Genomic DNA, 24,883 nt, shown 5'->3' with positions numbered 1-24,883 from the left:
ATCGAAACTGGCGATTTGTTCAATGCTCATGGAAGACGATATGAGTGATATCTGTAAGGCTATACGTTCTGCTTCCCGTTCGACCCTTTCGGTCAAGTTTTTCCTGAAAGATCACAAGGTTGATATGCCTCTGAGAATTGTCGTAAATGAGAACCACACTTGCAAAAAGTTGTATCTTCTTTCATTAAGAACTGTCTCTCCTCAATTTACAAACCTAGCCCACTTGTCTTGAAAAATTCTGAGAGTCTTCTTGAGGCCTTGGCATCTTTTCACGGTAAAAAATGTCACGCATTGTCCCTGAAAATTAAGGATCTGTATTATTCTCCCCGAGCTGATACTCTGTTAAACCGTGTAAGAGATTTCTAGAGTGTAACCTGGTGCGTTTCCAATCAAAAGCAGGTATTTCTGTCTCGGATTTTATTCGAGTTCTAGAATTTTAACTTAAATCAACTGCTATAAGTATTGATGGAGAATTGTTTACCCAAAAGACTGGCATCTCTATTGGTTCTGCCATTGCACCGGTATTGTCAGAAATTTACCTGCATACTGTTGATACTGCTGTCATGTCACTTATTTCAACTGTTTCCACTGCCTCTCTTCCTGTAAGAAGGTTTCTCGATGATTTGTTGCTGTTGTCAAACGAAGAGTCCATCATTTCTGATTGTGAACGTGTTATCAGGTCTGTCGCTCCCGAACTAGAGTTTACTGTTGAGTCCCCCATGAATGGCGAGTTACAATTTTTGAGGTGCGACTTTTGTTCAGCCCTTATCTTTGCTGGAGCTATGGCAAATTATTTCCTAAACCTATCTTGTCTGCTAATGGCTGCCATTCAAAAACTGTCAAGTTTGGAGTCATCGCCGGGTTGCTGTCACATGCTGTCAAAAAGGCTTGTGTTCACCAGTTACATTCTTCTCTGGGCCACCAACTGTCTCGGTTGAGGGACGCGGGCTACTCCCATTGTATGATTTTTCATGGTCTAATGACGCTTGTAAACAAGCTTTTTTCCGTTTCCCTAAAAAAAAAATATTAATGTTACTGGTCATCGTGTCGTAATTCTGTATTTTCATAAAATTTCTCATAACCTGCTTTTTGTTGCGAAGAAATTTGATGTGAAACTTGTATTTAGAAATTATTTTCGTTTAGACTCGTTGACACCTTTTGAAAAAGTTGAAACTTGGTGTAAAACCCACAGAACAGTGTATGTGAACTTTCGTTCTAATATTGTATATCAGATACCTCTGGAATGTGGTTTTTGTTATATCGGCCAAAGTAAACGCTGCCTAAATGATCACTTGCGGGCCCTCAAAGTAAAAAATAACGGTTGTTCTTCCGAATTGGTAAAACACCTACAAGTCTAGAGATTGTGCGTTCAGATGACCTTTGTAATGTCCAGTGAAAGTGACCCCTTAACAAAAGGAAACGCTGTCCATTATCTCTGCAGAGAACTGTGTCAGCAAGCCTTCCCCGTTGGTTTTGGGGTGTTCTTACGTTATCCTCACCCTTCCTTCTCACCCACTTGAACCCCTTATATGTTTGTGCTGTTAAGTAAACTTTCAGCTGTGTTTGAGACCTTGTCTGTGTTTGTCCCCTAGTCTCGGGTTTTTAAGTTATGCATCTATACCACCAGCTCGCTTGCTACCTCTCTATCCTCTCGTAAGAATACTTTGCTAGAGTGATGACTATACCTCTAGTATATATATCCCGGAGAGCATTTTGATAAACGGAAGTGTTTACGAGTTAGGAGGCATGAAAGTTGCTGGCCTTGCACACAGGAGTAAAAATTTGGGCAAGCGCGCTGGCACGAGGAACCGACAGTTTACCTACACTCTTAGAAAAAAGGGTGTCAAAAGGGAGTTAAATACAGCTTGAACACCTTCTTGAGCACAAGGGTGTTGTCGCAACACCCCCAACGGTGGACTAATCGTGATGGGGTGCTGCCTTAGCACCCTTGTTGGAGGGGTGTTGGGGTAACACCCTATATTCCTCTGCAGCAAGCAGTGTTGTACCCGCTACCAAAACTAACGAAATATCGCTACCTGCTACTCCACACAAAAGTAATGCAATACTGGCGTCGCTATAAATTTGAAGAAGTAACGAGATATCGCTGCCAAATAAAAATAGCGTAAATACTATGCCTCTACTTATCCGCTACTGTGCCCTTCGCTATGCAACACCTCACCGGCATGTCGTCGAATGTGTCTAAAGACGGTACAATATTTAAGTTCTGTCACGCAGCCGAAATGCAGTATAAAGTATACAACTACCTAACTACAGCCAGGGCCGGCTGTATGTTTGGCTATAGCAATATCCCAATGAATGACTATAGCAATATCCCATTGTGTTTATAATAAAGTTTCGTATTCCTGTTTCAAAAGACATGACGCTTTGCTTATCTGCACCGAGCAGTAAAGCTGCAAAACACAGTTCGAAATGTGCTATCAGCACGCTCACATTAGTTTTGCAACTGATTGCATGACAGAAAGTAGCTTCGTAGCCAATATTACGCAGTATTCTATACATACATGTGTGTGTTTCGCAAATGTGAGCTAAAAAGTTAGAAAATGTACACACTTACCTTATAAAAGTTAGTAAAATTGAGGAAGACCGTCACATCACTCTGCCTAATTAACAAGTAAATGAAATGAATGACGACAAGAAATTCTGCTTTATCGTTATCTCACTGTGTTCCACATCTTCCATATTATGAAAAGTAGCGGTAGCGGAAAAAGAGTCCGCCGCTACAAGTATTTGTATCGGAAATACCGTTTTCGTTACAAATTTAAAATGTAGCGCCATCGCTACTCTGCTACTGAAAAACGTAGTGAATACTGTTGTGCCGCTGTGTACAACACTGGCAGCAAGGCCCTGTGCAGGGCCGATCTCTATTTATCAAGATGATGGTGTATGAACCCTCTGTGTCTCGCATTATGTACAATAGGCCCCACATTTGCAAAAATGTGACGAGGTTACGCCAAATATCTGGGGCCTGACTACTCTAGGTTAACTACTGTTTGCAGTCTGAGTGAAAAGAGTGTGCTAGTTTTTCATTTAACATTTATTCGACAATGCGCTCAGAAAATTACTTCCCATCTGAGGACAACCATGCCACCAAATAAACATAGAGTTTTTGGAACGAGGCTTCTTGCCCTGGAGCGTTGAGCATCACCGTGTCTGTTTGTCGGAGTTTGTATGCAAACGTGTGCCTGCAGAATGTTTCAACATGCATATGGTGCACCTGTATGTACTGCTTGCGACATACTTGTTTGATATCTCCAGCCCCCGTAAAAGCGGGTTACCGAACCACGTTGCTGTGCTACCGTCGCCTTCGCCTCGCTTCTGTTCCCCTGGTGGCGGCGGGGCTGCGCAGCGCCACCAGACGGGAGAGATGCCGATCCGATAATCGCGCGTCGTCTGCTAGCTCCAAATGCGTCGCCGGGGCAGCGCTTTCCTCGGAATGCGGAGTGGAATGGAAATTGTAACCTGTTTCTTTTTGTTCCTGTTTATTGTTTTTGAAACATAAGTACACCAAGATTAGGCCTACACATTTGAGCAGTTCCTGGGGTCGTCAGGACTTTTTGTGAAAGGTGTCACAGTAATGCAAGGGACCACGGCTACTCCGTGAAACTAGCACAAGCGAGGGATTACCTCATTTTATTTACTGGTGTTATGTGGAGCAAGCAAGCAAGCCTAGCTTGCTGGCTAGGATAAAAACAGAAATAATAAATTTATACGAAATGAGGAAAAGAAACGCTGTGGAGCACTGGGCCTCAGTAACGCGTTGGTGCCCCGCCACTCTCAATCACTGCGCTCATTCGCCTGGGCAGGGAAGCGTAGAGGGCGGAACAACACCTTAGGAACAATCGAGAAAGTGTTGATAAGCTTATCAACACTTTTTCGATTGTTCCCCATGTGTTATTCCTGTAGTGTACTGACCATTCATCCGTCCACGCATTCGCAGTCCGCATTCCGAGGAAAGCGCTGCCCCGGCGACGCATTTGGAGCTAGCAGACGACGCGCGATTATCGGATCGACATCTCTCCCGTCTGGTGGCGCTGCGCAGCCCCGCCGCCACCAGGGGAACGGAAGCGAGGCGAAGGCGACGGTAGCACAGCAACGTGGTTCGGTAACCCGCTTTTACGGGGGCTGGAGATATCAAACAAGTATGTCGCAAGCAGTACAAACTACATGATGAAATTAGTAACTGAAGCACCTGTACAAACTTTGGGTTGTCCCCAGTTTCTATTATGAGAACGTCCCCCTTTGAATATTCAAGTCCATTGACCTTGGCAGAATTAGCTGTGTAGAGTTCATTGTTCAGGAGGTGGCTTGCACACCGATGCACTCTCAAGCAGGTCTCAAGTTTGTTGTTTTCAATGTCTGGTCAAAGAAGGTGCTATACTCAGCTGATAACTCTGAAGCAGTTGTTGTTTCGTAGCAAGTGTCAGAGGAATGCTCTTGAAGTTATGCACTCTCGTTGCATGTTGTTTGAGAAATTGATGTGTCGCCTCAAAGCGAAGGCACCAATACTGCCTCAGCGGCCCAAGTTCATGTATTATACGGGGATAGTGCACCATAAAGTGGAGCTTTGGTGGCACTCTTACGTCTGGGTATATGCCGACAAATGTTGACAGGAATTCGGCTATCTTCTCTTGAAGGTGTTCTCTTTGGGGTGAAAATGCTTAATTGCTACGATCAGATTCTATGCATGGTGATTTGTCTTTTTTTTTTGTTGTTGTTGTGGAATTAAGGTAACAGTGAATATCATTAAGTGTAGGGTAAAGCTAATAATCTTGCGATAGGGATTCAATAGATAGCAGGAGTGTTTGTATAAACCCTTTGCCGCTGTGTAGCGTAGCTCTACGCGTCCTTGGTGCATCCTCGGATTGGAAGTGATGACGTCATGCAGTGGCTCCATTGTTTCAGCTGTCTGTAGCAGTTGTGTGGACCGTTAGTGGAAAAACGAAGTGTAGCACCAGAAAATGGGAGGTTTGGTTCTTGCAGGGCATATGTGTTGCTTCTCACTGGTCGATTGTGTGCGTTTTCGTGGATTTTGTGGCGAGCAGATTTACGATGAGGACTTTTTTGAATAAGTGGAGTGTGTATGTTTGGAAATAGTTTGATGCTAGAGAGTGTGCTTCACTTTGTTCAAGTGTTTCTCTGTGCTTGTTTTCTTTTGTTGTCTAGCAGTCGCGCGGTTTTTCCTCGTGAAAGTGCTCGTTGGCCAATGTCCTGTGTCAGTTGTGAGCACCGTTGTCACAGTAAATTCGTAACGAAATAACTGAATCTATTTGACAGATTACATAGGTATAGGATAAAATCAAACGCGCAGTGCGGCCACGCGTCCGCTTTCGTTCCTGTCTCGTGATTCTCTCTCCCTGGGCGTCGGCCGGTGCGTCTGTGTCGTCATTTCATACCTGTATTTAGAGAAGCAGCGATGCCTGGCGATGGATTCTTACTTCGCTAACACTTCCGGCCTTCAATCAATTGCGACCTCGCAATTGTCATCCAGCACGATGTAGTCATTGAGCCATCGTCGCTGCCGCTTTGGACGTTGAGACATCGTCCGTGTCCGTGTGTCACAGTCGCTGTCGAGCTGCGAATGCGGAACCTCTGGCGAAGTATACTGTTGGAGTTGTCTTCATTCGAACGTGTAAGCACTCGTTTGAGCTGTCTGGCTGTAGCTAGTCGTGATTTGTGTTTGTCATTACACGTTCTTTCGATGGTGTACGTTTCGTTTTCCGCAGCAGTGATTACAAATGGTCTGTCGAATGGAGCGTCCAATTTGCTCTGTGCAATGCCGTTGTTGTACCACACAGTGTCTCCGATTTTGTAGCTCGGTACGAAATGTTTCTTGTCGTACGATGACTTCATGCCCTGAAGGTAGGTGGTCAGGTTTTCGTAGACTCGAGTCGAGATGTCTCCGCATCCCCGTGCATTTCGATTGAGATTCCCAGTTCGTTGTCAATGGAAAGGCGAGGTACGTAGTTGTACAGTAGCTCGAAAGGAGTAGTCTGGAGTCCCACGTGCTTTTGGGTATTGACTTCAAATTGACTTCAACTGCGGGGGCGAAGCTTTTCTTCGCTCGATGACCTTGCCAAGGAAGCCCGTGTCATCCAAGCGGATTTGTTGGCGGAATTCCAGCACCACCCACCGCCTAGGTCGGAACAAACACTGGAGCCTAGCTGCGCATGGAACTGGCCGAGACAGTCGCTAGACGCGGAACTAAACCCACGCGGGACTGTTGGAACACAATGCGGTTCGTCTGCCGGACCGGCATATCGTTCTTTGGATCATTTGCATATGAGCAAAAGAACCGAGCGAGGTCGGCACGAGCAGAGCCGCGCGAGCGCGAAGCCGATGACGCACGTCATGCACCGCGCAGGACACGCGCGACTCTCGGGCAGGTAATAACGCTGGAACACAACCCTGCTGTTACGGTTGCGGCGAACGCGGTCATTTTCGTCGTAACTGCCCGCAACAGACCACTACCACCCCCAGACAACCCCCGCAGGGAAACACGGGACACCTGCGGCGGTAATTGGGAATAACTCAGTTCTGTCGTCGGCTGCTGAAAACGTCGATAAGAAGCAAGCGAATTCTAACCATGCTATCTTGTCTGATAACGTAGTGGCCTCGGTCCCGCTCGCATGTCGACTGGCATTTGAGCGCAGGACGACGTATGCAACATCAGACCGTTTATCGTGGCGCGCGTTCTGGGTAAGGACGTTGCAGCTTTGGTGGTCACTGGAGCGGCTGTATCCCTGATAGGTGACACCATCCACGATTGGTGCCGGGAGCGGAACATTTCCGTCCGGACAACCAGGACCTGCCTAAGGCTCGCATCAGATGCGGTGGTACCAGCGGGAGGAGCAGTACCTCTCACCTTGACCGTCGATGGACAATGTGTCAGCCAACGCTTCATCTACCTCCCCAGACTGACGGGACTGATGATCCTGGGACGCGACTTCATTATCCGGATGGGACTCGTCCTGGACTTACGTCGCGGAGGCTACCTGCATGCAGGCGGTACTACCTTCTACCCCTTCATGGAGTGGACGACGCTGGAAATGGAGCAGAACCGGGCTGGTGAGGAGGCCCAGGATTCCGGAGCTGGACAATCTACGCCCGTTGAGCTATTTTCCGGAGCAGAACATCTAACAGCGATGGTCGTACCCGCTGTCTTGTAGGACGCCCTGAAAAGATTCCCAGGAAGCCCGGACCAGCGACGCATGCTCGCCAAAGCATTGCGGCCATTCTCCTGTATGTTCACAGAGAGGCCAGGTCTAACCCATGCATTGGAGTACCGGATAGAAACCGGCGACGGAAGACCCTGGCGATGTAATCCTCGACCTTTGAGCGTGCATAAGCGCAAGCTCTTCGATGCTGCGCTGGATGAAATGATCGAGACCGGTGCTGTAAGACCTTCCCGCAGCCCGTGGGCTTTCTCGGTGGTTCTTGCGGCGAAAAAGGATGGAACCGCAAGGTTGTGCGTGGATTACCGCCGACTGAACGAGGTGACGGTAAGAGATTCGTACCCTTTTCCCTCGATAGACTGGATCATGTATTCGTTGGGATCCGCGCATGTGTTTACAAATTTGGACTGCAGTAGAGGATTCCTGCAGATCCCGGATGACAGCACCGGATGATGTTGAGAAAACAGCATTTACCTGTCACAGGGAATTATTTGAATTTTTCCGACTACCTTTTGGACTGTCTAATTCCCCCGCTAGTTTTCAGCGAGTGATGGACGAGGTGCTTGGCGATGCGAAATACAATTTCGCCCAGAAGAAGAACAGTCTCTGTTCGAAATATCGGCGGCTTCTGTCCTGAGGCAACTCCCTTCCTACAATTTCGCTATGGTGTACATGGATGACGTAGTAATTTTTTCACGTACATTCCAGGAACACCTTTCTCATTTGAAAGTGGTGTTAGGACGCATGCAGGCTCCAGGATTGACTGTCAATCCCCGGAAGATGCAGTTGGCTACCAACAGCATCGATCTCCTCGGGTTCAAGGTGGAGTCCGGCACGTTCAGGCCGAACGAGGACAAGCTAAAGGCTATCCTAGAGTACCCCCGTCCGACGGATGTTAAAAGCTTGCAGCGCTTCCTGGGTATGACTGGTTTCTATAGACAATTTATACCGCGATGCGCAGACCTAACTCAATCGCTAACTTGGCTTTTGCGGAAGGGAGCACGATGGTCGTGGGGTGAAGCGCACGAACAGGCGCTTACCTCTCTCGCTAAAGCGATTGCGGAAACTACCCGCTTGTATCTCCCAGACTTGAACCGCCCATTTGTACTTCAAACAGATGCGAGCGATTACGGCCTTGGTGCAGTCTTGTTACAAGAGCACCATCCCAAGTAGCACATCCTATCGGGCCAGTCGCTGGAGCGATCGGCGCTCCAGCGGCGGAAATCGGCCGATCTCCTTCTTCTTTGTAGGGGGTAAGAGTTGTCAGCCACAGTCAAGTGGGTTGCTACTCTTTAATCCTCCCCGTCAGAAGCCGATGTCATGCCGAGCGACGAGTGGTGTGCGAAGAGAGCCGGCAGAGAGAACGACGAGGCGGAGAGACGGCGCGGTGGCGGTGACCAGGCTCCCAGAGCTCCCCATAGAGCCCATAGTTTGAGGTAATTCAGGCAACGCTGGACATGCAACCAATGAAAATAACTATGATGCCTACCATTCGGCCAATCAGGAGTCTCTCAGTTTGGCTCGCCTTTCGGCAGGGTACTGGCTACCATCGGCTTTTACTTTTACTGGTTTTCATGCCCGACGCTCATTGTTCCATATTCCAGAACAACTAGGCAAATTTTTGACAAAATACACATTTATTTGAAACATCGTACTGATTCAATAGTTTGACACAAATATTCACCGTGCGTACAGAGTCCAAATCGTTGCGTTCGTTGACCTAGTTCGAACTCGAAAAACACACACACACTCTACTCCCAGGAGTGAATGACGCTCACACGAGTGCATGCGATTTCACGGTGGGCATCTCCTTTCGTTGGTTGCAGTGCGAAGGTTTCAACCAAGCGGGCAATGCCTGTCGCACGAACACCGAATCCTGTCTCCGTTGTGACTGCATTTGAAAATGCGACGGCGCTCACAAGTGTTCCTCAGGCGTCAGCCCACCACTGCATTCCAGTTCTGAACTCGAGAGACTGTTCGTACGTAGGATACTTGTGTCGGGAAACATCACAACACGCGCTGGGTCACTCTGACACAGAGTTCGAGGTAACTCGTTACAAGTATCTCGTTACTGTAACTAAGTTCCTTTTCTTGGTAACTTGTAACTTAACTCGGTACTTTTGGGCCGTGGTAACTTTAAGAGGAACTCGTTCCTTTTTTAGGTAACTTTGCCAAAGTAACTTAAGTTAAGTTCCAAGTTACTTTTAACTCGATTTTCACTCACGTTCACATATTTTCTTGCTTTCTCTCCGGTTCCTTCATGGCATTTTCCCCATAAAACGTGATATTCAATCAATTACAGTATTTTATTCAGGAAGTAAGAACCGCTGCCATTGAAATGACGCTGAACCATTGTGCGCCCACAGGGGGAGTAAGATGCAAAGCGTTCGAATAGACCTCTACCAGAGAAACGTCATCATGGCATAGACAGACTGAAACCGAAACAAATCGGAAGGAGAGGGCTGGGTTCCACGAACGGGCACTTATTCGCTGCCTCCCATTGAAAGAAAAGTAGGACAGAGGGTCGCGTCCCTTTAAGGGACCATATCGTAATCCCCTCAAGACCGTGGCTCTTGGGCGCGACCTTGTTCACCTCTAGCTTCGAGCGTAGTTCAATTCTACCAAATTTTGGCGCTGTCGAACACTATGACGTCATTTGCTTACAAACAGGGAGAGGTCTATTGTTGGACATAAACGAAAACGATCTAAGCGTGTTGCACTCCTCCGGAGGCAACTTCAGGTCTAAGTCAACTGCTCACGCGCGCTGCACCTGCGTAATTCTATTTTGTGTCCGAAGTAACTTGGAAGTAAGTCGTTCTTTTTTTTTAAGTAACTCAGTAACTGCGAGTTACATTTCAGGCTGAAGAACTTCGTTATTAACTTAGTTACATTTTGCACACGGTAACTTAACTTGTAACGAGTTCTTTTTGACGAATAACTTCTCAATCTATGCTGACACACTAACAAATTTGGGACTTCTCTTTGACATCGTCGAGACGCGAGACGCCGCTGCCACTTCTCTCCCTTCTCTTCTGGCAACTGCCCGCGGAAGAATGCTCTTTTGAAACTTTGCCAACCAATAGCGGAGCGCGCAATGTCCTTCGACCAATGGGTATCAACTATGATGCCTGACGGAGTAATACCACGTGTTTATGACGTGCAAACATTTTTTTAGAGCCGCGAAGAGGGGGAGCTATGGGGCCTGGCGGTGACGTCCAAGCACTTAGTTTTTCTTTTTGTATTGGCTGCGTTGCGCATGCGCAGCGGTGACTTCCAGCACGCTTCTCCCAACGAAGTTTCTCGTTTCCCGGCTGCTGGTACGAACTTCGTTGTTTGCCAAGTTACGACTTCGTCGTGTTCACAAGTAAGAAGTCGCTAAAGTGTGCTTCTGTGGTTAACTGTAACGTGTTGTGTTAGTACAAGACTTCTTGCGGCGTTTGACAGAGTACATGCAGCGCCGTACATTCAAATTGTCATGGCCTCGCTATCGTGCAACCGATGTTCTGCTTCGCATTTATCGTGTTTCTTCAAATTTGTAGCTGGTATTATCGAAATATTGGCAAGATGAAATGTCGCGTATGAATACACCGATCTACAGGTCTCTCACCGGAAAGTAACTGACACCAGGCTATGACGTTGACAACAAGTTACGACGTAAACAACGAGAATTGCCGAGGTAGACCACAATTCGGGACGACACAGACATGTGAGCCTCAATCCCCCCAAAATTAACGAATTCAAACGACTCAAGGAAAAGAGGTGATGACGTCAGGAATGGAGCGATTGCTGGCGTGAGTGGCGTGAGCACCTCTTTTCTCCGAGTTGTTTGAACTAGTGGTAGTTGTACCTGGTTGTGTTTGTTCAACTTAATATGGCGAGTTGGAGCAAATAAAAACAGCGAATTTCCGCATATGTTTTCGTTTCTCATGCGGTTGATCTTGACACATAACACTGCCAAGTTTTCCCCTTTCGTGTATCACAGATTGCTTGTACGGCGTTTAGCTGTGTGTAGAACTATTACACTTCGTGTATTCGTTTCTTTTTACACCTGTCATTCGTCCCTTCAAGTATCCTAAATCCTTCTCTATACTCTTGCAGCAGGGTGGGAAAGCATAATATGTAAAATTGTAATCTGCCTCCACCCGTCTATGTTACAATATAGGTATTGCACATATGACCCTATAGTTAATTTCTGAACTGCACGCATGCCACAAATCTCTGTTTTATCTTTATTGCGGATGTGTCTGTAGCGAACCTTGCACAGGTGCATTTCAAGGATGGCCTCCTATGCGGGGAAGCAGGCAAACTGCTGTTTTCTTCTTCTTTTTTATTTCAAATGGCCGACTGTGTCCTACCCATGCGCACTACATATGAGTTGAATTAAATTGAGAGAACATGAGAGAAGAGAATATAATCCAGAAGATGTGGGTTCGAGTCCTACAGCTGGCTAACCTTTTCAGTGACTTTCATCTTTCTTCGTTACTTTCTACGTGAATTAAATTGCCTGCTTTTTCAAATAAAATAATAATAATAATAATAATTTATTTCACCAATGACACTTGGTGAGGGGATACAGACAAAAAGCTGCAAAAACTGCAGCTTGACGAGGTCTGACCCCCCTTTGTACACTCGACAGATACAACAAAGCAATCACAAATAGCAAACCAGACAATGCAAAGCGAACAGCAATGACAAAATAGCAAACCAGACGAATTACGGAGTGAGACAATGGTATGAACACAATGCATAAAACAAAAAAGATATGAGAACAGACGAAATAATATGACTATCCTAGTGAACATACATGGCCTTTATAGAGCGAATTGAAAGACAGCTGATGTTAATGTTGTTTTGGATATGGCAATTGATATGTCGTGGAAGATTATATGAAACCAACTGTGAGCCATAATTAGTTCGTGCACACGATGTGAAGTAGGGCTCATTGTAGCGTAGTGAATAAGGGGTTAATCTCATGGTTAAATTGGCTAGGGCTAGAAAGATGTGATTATTTTGCTTTACTGAAGTTGCATATGTAATGGACATACGGTACTTATAGAGATCCATAATTCTGATTATGCTAAATTTCGCGAAGAGGGATCCTGTTGGGATGTAAAAAGGGAACGTTTTTCTATGTGACGAAGTACCTTCTTCTGACACAAAAGTAACCTTTTGTTTGCGTTGTGGTTCCCCAAACTAGGTGACAGTATGTGAGGTGAGAGTAAACCAGTGCGTTATAGGTCTAACGTTTGCCGTAGTTGGAAGGACGTTTCTGTGTCGACCTAAAATGCCGATCACGCGCGATATTTTTGTTAGTGATGTAACTGACGTGTTTATCCCACGACATCGTATCAGTGAACCAGACGTCCAGTGACTTCACCTCCTTGACAAAAGATATCGTGCTTGTACCGATAACAATAGATTCGGAGCAGTAAATAGCCTTATGCAGTGGGTGGAAAACAACAGCCTTGGTTTTAAGGGGGTTAATTATATATATATATATTTTTGTAGACCACGTGTAGAAGGTTGATAAGAAGTTGCTCATCTTTGTTGTTAAATCTGTGAGACACTTTCCTTGCAGGAATAGGGCGGTGTCATCAGCATAAGCTACTATCTTAATGTGGTTCGATAAGGCAAACATGTCATTCACATAGATAATGAAAAGCAGTGGCCCAAGAATGCTCCCTTGTGGTACACCGGTTGTGATGTGGTGTATTCCCGAACATTGGCCCTGAATATCAACAAACTGTTTGCGATGCTGAGGATAAGTGCGTATTAAATTTAATGGAACACCGCGGATACCGTAGTGCTCAAGCTTTAAGAAGAGAACACCGTGATTCAGTAAATCGAAAGCCTTGGTGAAATTGATGAACAGACCGAGAATAATGAGTTTTTCTTTGAACCGGGAAAGGATATATTCTTTCTGGGACGGAAGAGCTAGTTCTGCCGAGCGTTGCTTTCCAAATCCAAACTGAGAATCGGAAAGCATGATATTCTTTGTTAAAAATGATAAAAGACGGCTATGGATTAATTTCTCTAAACCCTTTGAATATACTGGTAGGATTGATATGGGCCTATAGTTACTGAGAACACTAGGGTCCCCACCTTTATGTACAACGACCACTTTTGCAATTTGCATGTCCTTCGGAAACACACCGGAATAAATTATTTTGTTAAAAATAAAAGCTAATACAGCAGCAATTATACCGAGAACGAATTTAATTTGACAGATCTGAAACCCGTCTTTATCACAACTACTACTATTCTTGAGGTTTTTAAAAATTGAAATGACCTCCTGTGAATCTGTTGGAAACAGAAAGAAACCGTGGTCTTGGCGTGGAACGGAGTGTATGCCAGGAGAATGTGAACTTGTACCTGTGGAATTGTGTAAGTTTGACAGGGTTGCAAAAAAAGTGTGAAACTCTCCAGCTAACCGTGCACCAGTAGAACCGCTCCGCCTACGGCCAACTCCTCGACAGAGCTGTTTTCCCGACAGTAAATTGATTTAAGACTCTTCCATGCAATATTTGGCTTAGCTGAAACATTCTCGAAAACTGTATTGTAATATAGCTTTTACGTAACTTCGAGTTTACATTGTTTCGGTATTTTTAAAAAAATAATTAGATCTTCGGGTGACCTATTTTTTATGAACTTTCTATAAAGCTTATTTCTAATATTTAACATTTGTCTCAGTTCCTTTGTTACCCAAGGTTTACGAATAATAAAGAACATGTATAATTAACAAACACCTGCAGACCTATACCAATATGCAGGTAATGGGACTGATACTATAATTTACATAAACAATCTGTAGGATGTAGAAAGGGGGGGCGGATGTCCTGTCCACCCCCTCAATTTCCATTGTTACATAATGCTTCAATTGGCCTTGAGAGTGTACCAGCAAGCTATCCAGGGCAAGACCTCCCCCCGAAAAATCTTGGTGCAAATCTGCTTGCAACAACGTGAAAAGAAGAACTCCAGAACAATGAAACAACTAGAAAACAACAATGGCACTAAAACACTTATACACTCTTGTGCGTTACCTGATTTGGACCCCGGCGTCGGGAAATTGGCGCCCCCATCGCCCGGCAGCAGCCGCAGTAGCCCCCTCCTGCATTCACGGTTGGGTCGCCGCAGGAGGGAGTCCCCGACGTATAGGCGTGCGTGGCTTTCCCGTGTCTGGGGAAAGCGGGATCCTGGCAGTTGAGTGGACTCGGAGGTTGGTTTGGACCCTTCGGGGCCCCTCCGGGAAAACAACACACTGCTTTGGCCCCTGCTTCCCATAGACGGGTGGTCCTGGAAGGCCCGGCCAGGATTATTCAGCTAGTCGCCATCTCTCGCGCTCATTACTTTCACTCTTTTCTATTTTCCCTTCTAATCTTTCCTTTTCACCTTCTTTGGCGGCGAGGGCCAACCTTGTGCAGTCTTTTCACTCCTTTGAAACCTGCACTAGGGTATAGTGCAGAGGTACGTGTTAGCGTGCGGGGCACGTTCCCTTGGTTGGGCTCGATGGTGGGCGACACACCTACTGCGCTGAATCTCAACACTGTTTATATGGATGCATCAAAACAAAAAAACCTGATCGGCTCCTCAAAAGGAGTCGCACCGAGAGACAGACACTGAGCATCTTCTTCATTCTTGATTCTTGATTCTTGTTCTTGATTATTCAGCCAAGTAACGAAAACATCTCACTGGCAAAAGTATCACCATTTCTCGTGGCAAAAGTTCTTGAACAGGTCATAGGCAAATCCTATCAAGCAAGAAAACTGAACTCTGGTTCCATCCAAGTAGAAGTACATACAAAGCAGCAAAGCATAGCACTTCAGTCACTGAAAGAGATAGGGGACACACTTGTATCAGTCAGTACACATCGTACACTGAACATCGTAAAGGGCGTAATTTCAGAGGATGAACTGCTTTCCTGTTCTGAATCTGAAATTGAAGAAGGTATGAAAGAACAAGGAGTCGTCACAGCAAAACGAATATTCATCCGCAGAGACGGCAAAGAGATCCCGACAAAACATATCATACTATCATTCAAACTTCACTCACTGCCCTCAAGTATCAAAGCCGGCTACCTTAATTGTAATGTAAGAGCATACGTCCCAAGCCCAAGGCGCTGCTTTAAGTGTCAGCGCTTTGGGCACAGTTCACAAGTCTGCCGTGGCCATCCTGTTTGCCCAAAGTGTGCAGGGAAGGACCATACACCAGAGAACTGTAACAACGAATTCCGTTATGCAAACTGTGAGGGAAACCATCTGGTGTACTCCAGGTCATGTCCCCGTTGGAAAGATGAGAAGCAGATAATTAAAATCAAGACAGAGCAGAACCTTACATATAAAGCTGCAAAAGCACAGCTTGACTTTGCAAAGAAAGGTAGTTTTTCCGACGTGGTGCGCAGGGGGGGTGGCACCACAGAGGAGGTCTGTGGAGACTCAGACCTGTTTTCAGGTAACTGAGACTCCACTCCACACCCCCAGCAGGATGTGGGAGACATGCATGTGCCTCCCACATGGCCAGTGGCTAATCGAGAGACTGGCCACAACAAAGGAGCCACGACCTCGTCCAAGGTCGATGGCGCACAGTCTGTTTGGGACGGGAACGTAAAGGTTCCTTCCCAGATATCTCAAAGTATGGACGTCGATGATGATGACTGCATGTCGCAGAAGTCGTCATCGAGTATATCCAGCTTGCCTGGAAAAGAAAAAAAGAGAAAGAAGAGATAAAGGGAGAGGTAGAGGCTCTAAGCCTAACGCCCCTTCCAATGAGCAGCGAAGGCCCATCCCCCAAAGGGTGCTGCCACCTTAAACATAAGTTATGCTTCAGGTAGTAACCCTTAATTTGTTGGTCCCTTTAGTTACCTGCATAATGGGCATTTCATTATTGCAATGGAACTGCCGTGGCGCTGCTCAAAACTATGATGATATTTGTGCCCTACTGAATATACATAGGCCATATATCTTCTGTCTGCAAGAAACCATGTTGAACATACACACAAAACTATTTAAACATCACACAGTCCACCGTAAGGACCGCATAGGTAGCACCGGAGGGGGTGTTGCAATTGTGGCTAACTCTGGTGTAATCATAAAAGAGATACCTCTAAATACATCTTCGGAAGCAGTGGCTGTTAGGGCACAACTGAAAAATCTGACAACTGTAGTCTCTCTTTACGTACCTCCAAGCAGCAATCCCACACTAGGCGATTTTCTTGACCTTATCAATCAGTTGCCAGTGCCATTCTTTATCCTGGGAGACCTAAATGCACACCACCCTCTCTGGGGCAGTGAAAGGAGAGATGCACATGGCAAATTGATTGAGGAAGTATTAGACACCACGAACATCACCATCTTGAACAATGGTGACCCAACATATTATAACAGTACACATAAAACATTTTCATGCATTGACTTGTCTTTAGCTTCCTCAGGTATGTCGTTGGACTATACCTGGTCCGCAATTCAGAATCCGTATGGGAGTGACCACTTTCCTATTCTTATAGAAACACGATCGTTAGCACCAACGCTGGAGGTGCGTCCACCTCGATGGAAACTGGAACACGCAAATTGGGACACATACAGAGAACTGGCAACAATCGATCATGAACATCTGATGCACCTATCAGTAGATGATGAAAATGAAGCGATTACACACACCATAATAGATGCAGCATCAAAAGCGATCCCTCGGTTCGGTGGACGACTACGTAAAAATCCCAAACCATGGTGGAACGAAGAGTGCTGCAAAACACGTCAGGCGCAGAACAAAGCCTGGAACTCTTTCAAGCGCGCTCCAACAACAGAAAATCTGATTGCGTTTAAAAGGTCAAAAGCCAAGACCCGTTACACTAGAAAACAAGCCAGACGAAAATCATGGCAAAGGTTCGTTAGTGGTATAAACAGCCAAACACCAGCAAAAGCTGTTTGGGAAAAAATCAGAAAAATGGACGGAGAGCCATAGGGCTTTTACAATTCCTCTTCTTTCTACGAGTAATCCAAATAGCACGTCCCTTAAGGATCAGGCAGATCTATTAGGTGAACACTTTTTCAAAGTGTCCAGTTCTGCTGGGTACACAAGTAGATTCTTAAAGCACAAAGAAAAGGCTGAACGAAATAGGCTTTCAAGCCCAAAGACAAAATAAGAATATGACTGTGAGTTTACGATGTGGGAGCTTGAGGCAGTATTGTCGAGCTGCAAAGCAACAGCTGTAGGACCTGACAGTGTCCATTATAAGATGATACAAAAGCTACCACCTCCTTCACTGCAGGGTCTGTTGTCATTCTTCAATAGGATTTGGGTGGAGGGCAAAATCCCTAAGGATTAGAAAGGAGCAACTGTGATTCCGATTCTCAAACCCGGCAAAGACCCTAGCTGTGCAGAAAGTTATCGGCCCATTACTTTGACGAGCTGTCTTTGTAAAACATTCGAACGGCTTGTTAATAACAGATTGGTATATATTCTCGAAAGTAATGAAATGCTAGACCGCTTTCAGTGTGGGTTTCGTCATGGCCGATCCACACTTGATCAGCTGGTTCGTCTGGAAACGCAGATAAGGGAGGCTCACATTAAGAATCAGTATTGCTTATCTGTGTTTTTCGACCTAATGAAGGCTTATGATACCACATGGAGATATGGAATTTTACAAGACCTCATAAATTGCGGAATCGGAGGAAATATGTACCATTGCATTCAAGACTTTCTTTCTAACCGAACTTTCCGAGTCCGCCTCGGAAATACATTATCAGACCTGTTTGTACAGGAAAACGGAGTCCCTCAGGGCAGGGTCTTGAGCGTTACGCTTTTTGTCCTGAAAATCAATTCCATTGTTCGTGTCATCCCTCCCACAGTCCAGTACTCATTATATGTAGATGACCTACAAATAAGCTTTCGTTCGTGCAACCTTGCTATATGTGAACGCCAAGTACAGGTAGCCGTTCATCACCTTACCAAATGGGCCGATGAGAATGGCTTTAGATTTTCTTCAAAGAAATCTGCTTGCGTCTGTTTTCATCGCAAGCTTGGCCTGCCTCCACAACCGAACTTGCTCCTTAGTGGGGAAGCTATTCCACTGAAAACAGAATATAAGTTCCTTGGTTTAATATTTGATTCCAAGCTCACATTCGGGGTTCATATTCAGGAACTAAAGTTGCGTGCGCGGAAAGCATCAAATATTCTTAAAGTACTTTCCCACAAAACATGGGGTGCAGACAGGACGTGTCTCTTACGTGTGTACAGATCGCTGATACGTTCAAAGATAGACTACGGATGCATAGTCTATGGATCTGCCCGATCGTCCACGCTGAAATCTCTTGACCCCGTTCATCACTCAGCCTTAAGATTTGTAACTGGTGCATACCGTACGCCCCCAATACAGAGTTTGTATGTCGACGCAGTTGAACCGTCTCTAATCTTTAGGAGGAAATTCTTAACCTTGTCTTATATGGCAAAAACTTTCTCACTTCAAGACCACCCTTGTCAAGGTATTTTGGAAAATGATCACATGAATAGATTATTTGAAAACAAGCCAAGATGCATTCCAAGTTTTCCAATTCGTCGAAAACAGTTTGCGCAAGAGTGTGGAGTTGAACTTATAAAAGGACATATAATTCGTCCTCAAAATGAGATTGCGCCATGGAGGAAAAAAGAAATTCTATGCAATTTCAAGTTAGAAAAGTACAATAAGAAATCTACCCCTTCCATTGTTATAAAACAGGAGTTCTTGAGAATAAAACACAGCTATAGGGACTTCGCTGCATTTTACACGAATGGCTCTAAATCATCAAACGCGGTAGCAGCTGCAGCCGTCAATGAAGTGGGTGATGTGCAGCACCTTACGCTTAACCCAAGAGCAAGTGTCTATACGGCCGAGTTATATGGGGTCTTTTTAGCACTCGATAGAATATCGAGCGAAAACAAAAAGAAAACTGTAATATACACAGATTCAAGGAGTCTAATGATGGCAATGAAAACAAAAGAGCCAACTAAAAATGCTCTTTTCCATAATCTAATTGTACGCCTTCACAAACTCTCTGCAAAAGGGCATGACATACACTTTTGCTGGGTCCCCAGCCACGTAGGGATTGCTGGAAATGAGCTAGCTGATGCTGCAGCAAATGCTGCATCCCTGTCTCCTCCGCAAACTATGCAAATTCCCTTTCAGGACTACAGACCAGCTCTAAAAAAGGCTCTCGTATCACAGTGGCAGCTGACATGGGATACAGAACTTAGTAATAAGTTGCATTTGGTAAAACCAGTAATTAAAGAGTGGGAGAGTTCCTATCACCGAAATCGCTTCTTTGAAGTCACACTTTCCAGACTAAGAATAGGGCACACTCACCTAACACACCAGCACCTACTTCTTGGACAACCACAGCCAGAGCGCCAATACTGTCAGGAGCCTCTAACAGTTATTCACATTTTAATAGCATGCCCAGTGTATGAGCAGTATCGTTTTACCCACTTTTCACGATTCTATCAGTATTGCATACCATTTCATCCCTCGCTTTTGCTTGGCAATGAGCCTATAGTACCTCACGTGAATGTTTTAAGGTTTTTAGATTGTATCAAGATCTTACAAAGTATATAAGTATTTTAGTCATCACTGGTATTTTACTTTTCACTAGACACCTCTCGAGATAAGTTTTACATATACGCATATATTTTAACGTCTTCCTGATTTTAAACAAATCATTCATTACATAATCCATGAATTTTTTCATCAGTGACTTGGCGCTCTTTGGCCTAAGTAGCCCTTGCGCCAGAAAACCTCTAACTACATACACACACATACCTGATTTGGACAAATCAGGGACAAGAGCCACCCAAACACAGAGCCTAGTGAGGGCAGGTTTAATATTGTGCACTCTATTTGTGTCTACAGAATTCCATATCTTCTCCTTGAAATGCTGCAGACCTATGACCATATACATTACTGATCTTCCTAAGATTGGAGTTGTCTAAATCCTTCTCCCTGGTCAATCTCAGTTTGGGATGTAACAAGTGAACTGAAAATGGAAAATTACAATTAACAATACTATGCGTGAGTAGAACTGTACATTGTTTAACAACGTAATCAAATCTAGAACTATTTGGTTTAAAAATAAGGTCAATGAGGGGCTGTAGTAGTTCTTACATGCCATGATTCATAGACATCTTTTCTGTAACCTAAGAATAGGTTCATCATAGGGCTGTACACTGTGGCCCCATGATTCTGAACAGTAAGCGAGATATGAATGACCTAGCGTGAAATAAATAGAGCGTAGTACACTAATTGGAAACAGTTCTAAGTAAGAGCAGGGAGCAGGCTTTCAAAAGGTTTTGACAAATGTGCTGAATGTGACGTCCCCCATGAAGATGTTCGTCCAAAATTACACTGAGGTGATTTCATCAGCCTGCAGTATAAGTTTACCATGAATAGCAAGATTAAGTGTAATCCTTCGTAATTTAGATAATGTGCTACGAAAAACAATTGCGCAAGTTTCATATCTGTTTAACATAATTTTGTTTTGTCTAAAGCACTAATCAGTGTATTCTGAATTATCTTCAGCATGCCATCGAATTTGTGCGACACTTGTGTCGGGCATAAAGAAATTGATGTCATCAGCATACATTACACATTTGGAATTTTTGAGCCCCTTATGAAGATCATAATTGTATAAAGGAAATTAATATTGGTCCCAAACCTGAGCTCTGTGGGACTCCTATAGAGGTACACAGAGGCTGGGAGGGAACATTGTTACCTACAGCTGCTTGTGTTTGTGAAGACAGGTAACTGCTGCAAAACTGAAAAAAAAAATGAAGGCATGACCATGGAAACCATTTTTGTCAACGCGATCTTGTGGTTTATCGTGTCAAATGATTTTTTTAGTATAGAAAGATGCCAGCAGGGAAGGTTACAAGGTTATCTTTTAACACGTAATTAATACATTTTGTGGCAATTTGTACAGCGGAAGAAGTGGATTGCTTTTCTCGAAAGCCATGTTGCTCGGAAGAAAAAAGCTAAAACATTTCTAAAAAAGAATTGACTCTAACACTAACAAGTTTTTCAAAGACTGTGTTAATTACGGATAGTACAGACATGGGCCTGTAATTATGATAATCATTTCGGTCGCCACTCTTATATATGGGAACAACCTTGGCCTTTGTTTAGTACACGTATCAGAATACTTGCCTACATCAATAGAATGGTTATACAAAAGTGTTAGTGCGTCACTCAGAACATCAAAACTGTTGTTAACAACAGTAACCGTATCTAACCAGAATTTCTCAAGATAAGCTTTGAGTAATATTGTTTTAAATACCAATTTTTGTTGTTGCTGAATTACGATACCTGTACTTCCTACAATGCAAAAGGTAGTATATGTTTCTGTTTTCTTACCTCTAGAGTAGCAATAGGATTTTTGCTTTAATGAGTTTAAACATGTCGATGTTATCCAAGGACACGTCGGATGGTCAAAACGTAAATACTGAGGAATACAGGGTGTTTATTTTTAGCATTTACAGAATTTTTATAAACAGCTATGAGTGCAGTATAGATGTTGTATTTTGCTGTTGAGTTCTACGGCCAGTCGGATACCCTCTGGACGACAGTATTGAACTCCCAGATGACTAATTACCTTAGACTCATTAATTAACTTTTGAATTAGTTGATTTTAGGGAAAAGCGAGATAGCATATTGAGAATCTATCCTCGTTGAATGCTATTCCACGTTTTAAAATGCTGAAAAATGCACATGTGTTATAGTATGCATTCCATAATTTTCATACACAAATGAGCCTAAATGGGGGTTGTTGCAAGTGACCACTACGTGTTAGTCTCAGAAAACACCTTCGTCTACAACCTTTGGTCTGTTGGTAACCGTTTCTATTTGTACCAGTCCTGTCAGTGTGTGAGTGATACATAATGCTACTGGCGACTTCTTCAACTGGCTGGTATATAAAATTCCAAATATCCAAAATGCTACCCCTCAATAACAGTGGCATACTTTGCTCGGGATACAATTGCTGCTGGCAGTGGTTTGAAAGTTGACCATACATTGCTCACTATGGAGCATTACCAGAGGTGGACCTACACCCGGTGAGACAATGCTATGGAGAACAAATCAATCCAGCTGACCTTAGACAACTAAGCAATGTACCCAGTCTGGCGCTGTTTGAATCCCTGATGTTGTTGTGCCAGAAAATCCCAGTTCATACCAAATCAGAACCAAAGTGATACACAATGCATTAAAGCATTCATCCAGAAATTGTTGCATGTTACCATAATTAAGAGGGGCAGAAAAAAATGTCCTGTTGTGGTCTTGAACAGCTGCAAGGGAATGCTCATCATTGATGAGTTGGACTTGATTTTGATTGAACGAAACAAAAGGGCAAAAGGAGGCAAGCGATCTGATGTAGCATATGCAAGAGTGACTTTTCCTTTAGTTTCAGGAGCAGGGAACCAACGCCAACACAACATACAAGAAGTCTACCTACCTGCAGCAGCATTGTCGCAAGCAACATGCAGGTGTAGTGCTCATAGTCACAGTGAGATATTACATACTGCTTTGCACCAATCTATGACTACAGATGGCTTTCCAATCACGGCTTTCCTAAACAATGTTCACAAAAGGGCCAGCAAAGAGCATCATGCTGCTTAGCTGCCTCCATATACAGCCAGGTCATTACAGAATTCTTGATTACAAGTTGCTGATTGTTTCTGTCCAGACTTATTGTCAGTATTTAATGAACAGTCTGTGGATAAGTAGGAAAGTCCCATCCACAAAACATTCTCTGCTCTCTGCAAGCAGGAGAAAGTGCTCTTCACTAGTGAAGCACAGTTTTGTTTTGCCCATTGCTCTACAGGAACCTCCTCTTGTTCAGTATCACTATAGTGGCCACTGAGTCCATGGTCTGCTACAGCCTGTGGCCAGTAGTGACCTTTTCCACTGTACAATATGGCTTGGACAGTATTGCACAAAACATACCATGCAATTCTAAATTAAAGAGTAAAATTCCTAATTAAAAATTCCTATCTTAAGTATAACTTTTACTTCAAAATGGCAGTGTCAAATTCTACAGTCAATCCTCATTTTGTTCCAATTCCTAATTCTACATTGAAGCATCATTTGAAATTGAAAATTTCAATTTTATTTGTTTTTCTATGTTATGTTAGTGTGTTGTCTTTTATGTTTGTTACGTTATGTTTATGTATGTCCAAAGGCCTGCATATTTTGCCTGTACTGCAGTTAAAATGGCACACGTTGTGCCATGCAGAGACAAACACTGCCCACAGTGCACCTACTTCAAGGCCAAAGACGTGCAAGATTTCTCTCGCATTTTCTGCTTAAAGCCTCCAGATGCATGCTCACAGGCCTCCCAGCTGTTTGTAAACCCTAAGAAGGTATTAAGCATTTCTTGTTCTTGAATTGTCAGTATTTGACCTAAATCTATGGACAAATACTCTGAAAATTCACATATTACACTCTAAATTCCATTTCTAAATCAAATTTCAAATCCCTAATTGAAAATTCTGTGGACAATTAGAATAAAGACTGTTCAAGCTGGAGCTGGCACCCTGATCTGGCCTGTGGCCCAAAAGGGGGTGGTTCCCTCTGTTTTCACGGTAGATGCATGGACGGTGTATGCAAGAGCATATTGTGGTATTATAAATTGAAAATTCTCATTTTGCATTCTAAATTCCAATTTGAAGTTCAAGTGTGAAATGAATCATTAGGATTCTGATTTTATGTTCAAAATTCCAAATTGCACAGCCAAACTCTGAATTGGAAATTCCCATTTTATATTACAAATTCATATTCTAAATTAAAGTGTTAAATTTATCATAATTGTGATTTTACGTTCAGAATTCCCAATTGCAGAGCAAAATTCTGAAATCAACTAAAGACCATGACATGAAATTTTTGTGTACAAAATTACCAAGGTTGCATACAAATAATCTTGTTCAATTAATGCCATTAGGCTAATTACTATGAGATGTAAATATGAACTAACAATGTGTTGTGCAATTTTAAATATTATGCAGGTGACCTTGAATTTTAATCTCCAGCTGCTGCTTTCAGATTTCTCATTAGGCACCCTCTTTATCTGTCCTAATTGCTGTCCGTGTTTTTATGATGTAGAAAGGGCAGGAAGTTCATACCAATGTATGTATGATGCCACGATTCCGTTGCGTTATTTGTCCATGCACGAAGGTTTCCCTGTCGGTTCAATGTTAACAGAGGGTACTGCCCATACATCCACATGTTTTCAAAGTAGACTACAAAAGCCCCCACCCCTGGCACCTGGGGTGCAGTAGCCTTCAGTAGGCCCCATGCCATCCACACAAAAGTGGCTAGCACAAACGCCAGTGTTACCGTCTTTCTCACAAACACACACACATTTTCTTTGTGTCTGTATACTGCCGCTAGTCCACAGGCCTGCACATTGCGCCATACAGCCTGCCCACAATGGGAATGGCACCCTCTATGCCAGGAGGCATGAACACAGCCTGCAACGCACCAATGAGCGCCTGTTGAAAATCACTTCTCGTCAAGTCCAAGGACAACGCAAGGTCTTGATCTTGCATTTCCTGCAGAAACCGTCGAAAGGCATGTTCAAATGTGTCCCAGCTCCTTCCCGGCATCAAGAAGAAAGCCACGATTAAGTGCTTTCTATCCTTGTCAACATTAATAATCAATATTTGGTCGAAATATG

General features: G+C 44.0%; 1 protein-coding gene and 1 long non-coding RNA gene across 3 annotated transcripts in view; one reads left to right on the top strand and one right to left on the bottom strand.

Annotated features, from left to right (window-relative positions):
• Positions 1-6,671: 6,671 nt before the first annotated feature.
• LOC135373246 (uncharacterized) overlaps positions 6,672-24,883 on the top strand; it is a 34,163-nt gene continuing 15,951 nt past the window's right edge. Inside the window, exons 1-5 of one of the 2 annotated variants that reach the window (XM_064606481.1) lie at positions 6,672-6,717; positions 6,769-7,520; positions 7,902-8,112; positions 22,613-22,694; positions 23,444-23,570. In XM_064606481.1, the coding sequence (XP_064462551.1) occupies positions 7,230-7,520; positions 7,902-8,112; positions 22,613-22,694; positions 23,444-23,570 (711 nt within the window). In that variant the 5' untranslated portion in view covers positions 6,672-6,717; positions 6,769-7,229. The other variant, XR_010416375.1, reaches the window with a different exon arrangement.
• On the bottom strand, positions 20,026-21,826 carry LOC135373247 (uncharacterized). Its single transcript, XR_010416376.1, has 2 exons — positions 20,873-21,826; positions 20,026-20,194 (listed from the first exon to the last, which is right to left on the bottom strand). It is a non-coding gene; the product is annotated as an uncharacterized LOC135373247 (long non-coding RNA).

Source organism: Ornithodoros turicata, unplaced genomic scaffold (genome assembly GCF_037126465.1).
Source record: "Ornithodoros turicata isolate Travis unplaced genomic scaffold, ASM3712646v1 Chromosome23, whole genome shotgun sequence".
Classification (NCBI taxonomy): Eukaryota; Metazoa; Arthropoda; class Arachnida; order Ixodida; family Argasidae; genus Ornithodoros; species Ornithodoros turicata.
Note: the sequence above shows the minus strand (reverse complement) of the source record. Positions and strands in the feature narration are given on the sequence as shown.